Source organism: Nerophis ophidion, linkage group LG27 (genome assembly GCF_033978795.1).
Source record: "Nerophis ophidion isolate RoL-2023_Sa linkage group LG27, RoL_Noph_v1.0, whole genome shotgun sequence".
In the NCBI taxonomy this organism is placed as follows: domain Eukaryota; kingdom Metazoa; phylum Chordata; class Actinopteri; order Syngnathiformes; family Syngnathidae; genus Nerophis; species Nerophis ophidion.
In genome coordinates this window covers 15341556-15347137 of record NC_084637.1, presented here as the reverse complement: position 1 = coordinate 15347137, position 5582 = coordinate 15341556, and the positions used below count along the sequence as shown (strand labels likewise).

General features: G+C 39.4%; 1 protein-coding gene across 1 annotated transcript in view; it reads right to left on the bottom strand.

Annotated features, from left to right (window-relative positions):
* Nucleotides 1–3085, bottom strand: part of LOC133544059 (potassium voltage-gated channel subfamily H member 8-like) — a 12135-nt gene extending 9050 nt beyond the window's left edge. Inside the window, exon 1 of the mRNA XM_061889088.1 lies at nt 3074–3085. Within this exon, the coding sequence (XP_061745072.1) occupies nt 3074–3085 (12 nt within the window). The remainder of the gene's footprint in view (nt 1–3073) is intronic.
* Nucleotides 3086–5582: the final 2497 nt, after the last annotated feature.

Sequence of the window (5582 nt, the reverse complement as noted above, 5' to 3'; positions counted from 1 at the left end):
GCTTTTTATTAGCGACCAAAAGTGGGGATTTTTATTGTCGGTGTTCTCTACTAAATCCTATCATCAAAAATATGGCAATATCGCGAAATGATCAAGTATGACACATAAAATGGACCTGCTATCCCCGTTTAAATAAGAATATCTCATTTCAGTCGGCCTTTTAGGGTTTTGGTCCTAAATGATCTCAGTAAGATATTACAGCTTGTTGCTGATTTGATGACCTATATTGAGTAAAACATGCTTGAAACTAGAATATCAAGTGTTGCAAAGCTGTGTCATCAACACTCACAAAAGTAAAACTACTTTTTTAAAGTAATCCTTTCTTATTTCAGGCATGTAAAAAAAAATCATGACTTTGATACAAGTGTCTCATATTAAAACAGATGACAGCCAAATGGACTTTGCTGTTTTATTTTCAATGAAACAATAGAAAATACGTACTCATAGTAGTACAGTTGTTACTAGTGAGAATATACGTGTTTTAGGGTATTTTTGGTTCTATTGAGGTTAGCTAATTTTACTTGTTTTTGAAAGTCTTGACAAGCCACATTTTCTTGTTCTATTGGCAGATCATTTTGCTTAGTTCAAATAAAATACTCCTTCATTTTTGTATTATTTATTCTTGTTTTTGAACACTGACTTTTTGCATTGTGGCCTGCGCATGCATTAACAAGCGCATGTTTTTTCCCCTCCTCTCAAGCGATGGTAGGGCTGTTGAGGGCGGAGACCCAGACTCTTGTTAACTGCCTCAAGACCCTGACACCTTGCAGCAGCAACCTGACGCACACAATAGTTTGACAGACTGGCGGCAGGTGAGTCTGTTTATTTTCCTCCTCAAACTGCGGCAATTACAGATCACATTAGTAGAGTTTAAGTACTGGATGCATGACAATCCCTATATTTTTATACGACCATTATAGTATGCAGAAGGGTTAGTTTTGGAATAGGGAGTAGGCATACCGTTACGTTTAATTTTAAAGGCGTCTTGTAATTATTAATGACTTTGACTGACTCCTAACTCCTCCTTATTTAGCACTAATTTGCTCTGTTGTTCTTATCGGAGTAAGGAAAGTAATTTATGTTATGCAGTAATTATTATTTAAATATTATCTGACCAGATTACTATTATTTTTAAGTAACACATTTGTTATAATTTATTGTATGTGCACAATCCTGCACTTTATTTCCCCCCCGTTGTTTCCGTATGCCCAAATAGGGGATGGACGAGAGTAGGAAAAGGAAATACACTGCAAAAACTGAAATGTAAATAAGATTAAATATCTCAAATAAGGGTGATATTTGTTTATTTTCTGTCTGATAAGATAATTCTTCTCATTAAGCAGATTTTATGTTAGTGTTTTAAATTTTTTAAGGGTTTTGGTCCTAAATCAGTGGCCTAGTGGTTAGAGTGTCCGCCCTGCGATCGGTAGGTCGTGAGTTTAAATCCCGGCCGAGAAATACCAAAGACTATAAAAATGGGACCCATTACCTCCCTGTTTGGCACTCAGCATTAAGGGTTGGAATTGGGGGTTAAATCACCATAAATGATTCCCGGGCGCGACACCGCTGCTGCCCACTGCTCCCCTCACCTCCCAGGGGGTGATCAAGGGTGATGGGTCAAATGCAGAGAATAATTTCAATCATTGGTACTTTAACTTTACTTTTAACTTAAATGATCTCAGTAAGATATTACAGCTTGTTGCTGAGATTTTATGACCTATGTTGAGTAAAACATGCTTGAAACTAGAATATCAACTGTTGCAAAGCTGTGTCATCAACACTCACAAGTATAAAAAAAACTTTTTTAAAGTAATAATTTCTCATTTCAAGCATTGAAGAAAAAAAAATCATGACTTTGACACAATTGTGTCTCATATTAAAACAGATGATAGCCAAATGGAATTTGCTGTTTTATTTTCAATGAAACAATAGAAAACACGTACTCATAGTAGTACAGTTGTTATTAGTGAGAATATACTTAGTTTAAGGTATTTTTGGGTTCATTGAGGTTAGCTGATTTTACTTGTTTTGGAAAGTCTTGACAAGCCAAATGTTCTTGTTCTATTGGCAGATAATTTTGCTTAGTTCAAATAAAATACCCTTCATTTTTGTATTTTTTATTCTTGTTTTCAAACACTGACTTTTTTTCAGCGTAGATAGCGCAGGAGGCGAATAAGATATGTTTGGATGTGTTGCTGTGTCGTGGCGCTTGAATTAAGTACTTAAAACTGCCTTTGGTCACTATTACGCGTCGTAAAATGAATTTTTGTGCACAGGACCTTAGTGGGGCTTAGGCACCTGGGCCCTCATGTACAGAGCTTGCGTACGCACAAAAACCTGCCGTATGACATTTTTAAACCGCCATAAAAAAGGGTGGGGATACTTTACTTACACAAATAAGTGATACTTGGTAACAGTTTACTTAAAGAAGTGCCAACTTTTACACCTCAGATTGTTTGATGTTCATAAAGATTTCAGTCCAAGGCAGGCGTGGTTTCACAAAATAAAGAAAACTATGGGAGCCACAAGACTATTTTGAAATTTAAAATGAAATAACACAGCGTACAAAGTTTTTTTTTGCTTTGTGCTATGTATAAACCAGGGGTCTCAGACACGCGGCCCGCACCTTAGTATGAACATTTAATATTAGTGCGGCCCGCAAGTTTTATTTCAATCCCGCTTGACAACATCACATTTGCCAACCCTCTCAATTTTTCCGGGAGACTACCGAGTTTCAGAGCAACCATTCTCTCGACTGTCTGCTGGTTTTCACCCAGAAACCAATAATAAGGGTGTGCTATGATGACAATGCGTTAAGCGCCCTCTACAACCGTAATAAACAGCCTACCAGCCCATTCACATGTTGTATGAGGCTTCTGCAGACACACATAAGCGACTGCAAGGCATACTTGGTCAACAGTCATACAGGTTACACTGAGGGTTGTGACCTAAACCACTTTAGCACTCTTACTAATATGCGCCACACTGTGAAACCACACCAAACAAGAATGACAAACACATTTCGGGAGAACATCTGCACTGTAACACAACATAATCACAACAGAACAAATACCCAGAATCCCATGTATCCCAAACTCTTCCAGGGTACATTATACCCCCCCGCTACCACCAAACCCCGCTTCCCTCAACCCCGCCCAGTAGTGGTAATGGGGGTGTATAATTTAGTCAGGGATACATGGGATTCTGGGTATTTGTTCTGTTGTGTTTATTTTGTGTTACAGTGCGAATGTTCTCCCGGAATGTGTTTGTCATTCTTGTTTGGTGTGGGTTCACAGTGTGGCGCATATTAGTAAGAGTGTTAAAGTTGTTTATATCACAACCCTCCGTGTAACCTGTATGACTGTTGAACAACGTTGAGTCAGCAGCCGCACAGTAGATGAGGCGGCTGGGCAGTCAGATAGCATAGTATTACAGGAGACGCGACAAAATGGTCGAGAGGACGTTTAAAGCATTGCCCTCAATATTGTTGTCCGGATGAAAATCTGAAAATGTTATCCTGGGGAGATTTCTGGGAGAGGCACTGAAATCCGGAAAACCTCCCGGAAAAATGATGAGGTCAGCAAGTATACAGCTGAGCCACATCAGAGTGATCCAAGAGCCGCATGCGGCTCAGGAGCCGCGGGTTGCCAACCCCTGGTCTAAGGTGACCGAGAGACACTTTGAGTGGTGTCATCGCTCGGTATGAGGAATTTGTGGAACTAATTAAAATAATTTGATATGTAGTGAAATTATCAATATAGCGGAATGGAAAGGAACTTCATGTTCCTTACGCTTAAAGTGCCAGTTAAGTGGAAAAACACGTTCCCTCTATAATGAAGCTATTATCATATATATATATATATATATATGATTTATGACACCAAAAAAATTCCAAAGTTTGCAAAAAAATAGGTATGATCAAAATGCTATCAATCTCACGGAGATTCCCGAGCTATTGTTAGAGGTAATGAGGACTCTAGTCGAAAGATTCGCGACGTTGCAATAGCAATCAAATATTCAACTTCACACCCTTGTTACTTTGAATGAGTTTAACGCTTCTGTGAAAGGATTGCAGTCTACCTTGTCTGTATGCACATGTGTGATGTTAGCAAGTTTTAATGTTGTAAATGTGATGTTTTATGTGTTGTTTACTGTTTTTATTGTAACCTTGCTGCTGCCGTCTTGGCCAGGTCTTCCTTGGAAAAGAGATCTTTGATCTCAACGGGATTTTACCTGGTTAAAAAAACGGCTAAGTAAAAAAAATATAGCATCAGTAGCATTGCTAGGTTAAACATAAAAATTAATCATAACAAACCATAATACAACACTTACCGTATAATTTTCGTTCTTGCTGTTACAATGCCTACGACCAGGTGAGAGATGTTAAAATTTACTTTTAACAGGTTGAGGACAAAGCAGGAGCAGCCGCCGGCTCAGTGTGTCAACAATAGTAGCCTAAGTTGGCATTAGCTGAATGCTAATAATGCGGCGCTAAAATAGGCCATCTGCGTTGGCGCGTATTTTAACAGTATCACTCAAATGAGGTTAATATTCAGGCCATGACATGTAAATGGAGTATTGTTGGCGGTTTCTGGATATTCCCTTTTGGCGCCTATCTCAGCTACAATCGGGCGGAAGGCGGGGTACACCCTGGACAAGTCGCCACCTCATCGCAGGGCCAACACAGATAGACAGACAGCATTCACACTCACATTCACACACTAGGGCCAATTTAGTGTTGCCAATCAACCTATCCCCAGGTGCATGTCTTTGGAAGTGGGAGGAAGCCGGAGTACCCGGAGGGAACCCACGCATTCACGGGGAGAACATGCAAACTCCACACAGAAAGATCCCGAGCCTGGATTTGAACCCAGGACTGCAGGACCTTCGTATTGTGAGGCAGACGCACAAACCCCTCTTCCACCGTGAAGCCTTTCTGGATGTTATATATGAGTATGATGGGCACAATAGAGGCCCTTTGATCCGTTGACTCAATTGTTAGCTATGTATTCACAATTTTGAATGCATTAAAAAATGCCAAGCATTTGTGAATAATAAACAGCACATGTCTTTCCAATTTTTGCGTATTTCCAGTATGACTTGTCTGACAAGATTGTCAGAGCGTCGAAGCGTTACTACAAGCGTCCATGCAAATTGACGTATGTCAAGCCTTTATTCAATATCATTTTGATGATCATGGCTTAGTTTCTGAAATTTCAATTTAAGGTTTTCATAAGCTGTAAGCAGTAAACATCAACTTTATATCAAAATAAGTTTTGAAATATCTCATGTTGCAGGTTAAAGGCCTACTGAAACCCACTACTAACGACCACGCAGTCTGATAGTTTATATATCAATGATGAAATATTAACATTGCAACACATGCCAATACGGTCGGTTTAGTTTACTAAATTACAATTTTAAATTTCCCGCAGAGTTTCGAGTTGAAAACGTCGTGGAATGATGATGCGTGTTTGTGACGTTATTGGTTGGAGGGCACTTGTTAGCCCAGCACCACTTGCGGCTAAAAGTCGTCTCTTTTCATCGCATATTTACACAGTATTTTGGACATCTGTGTTGCT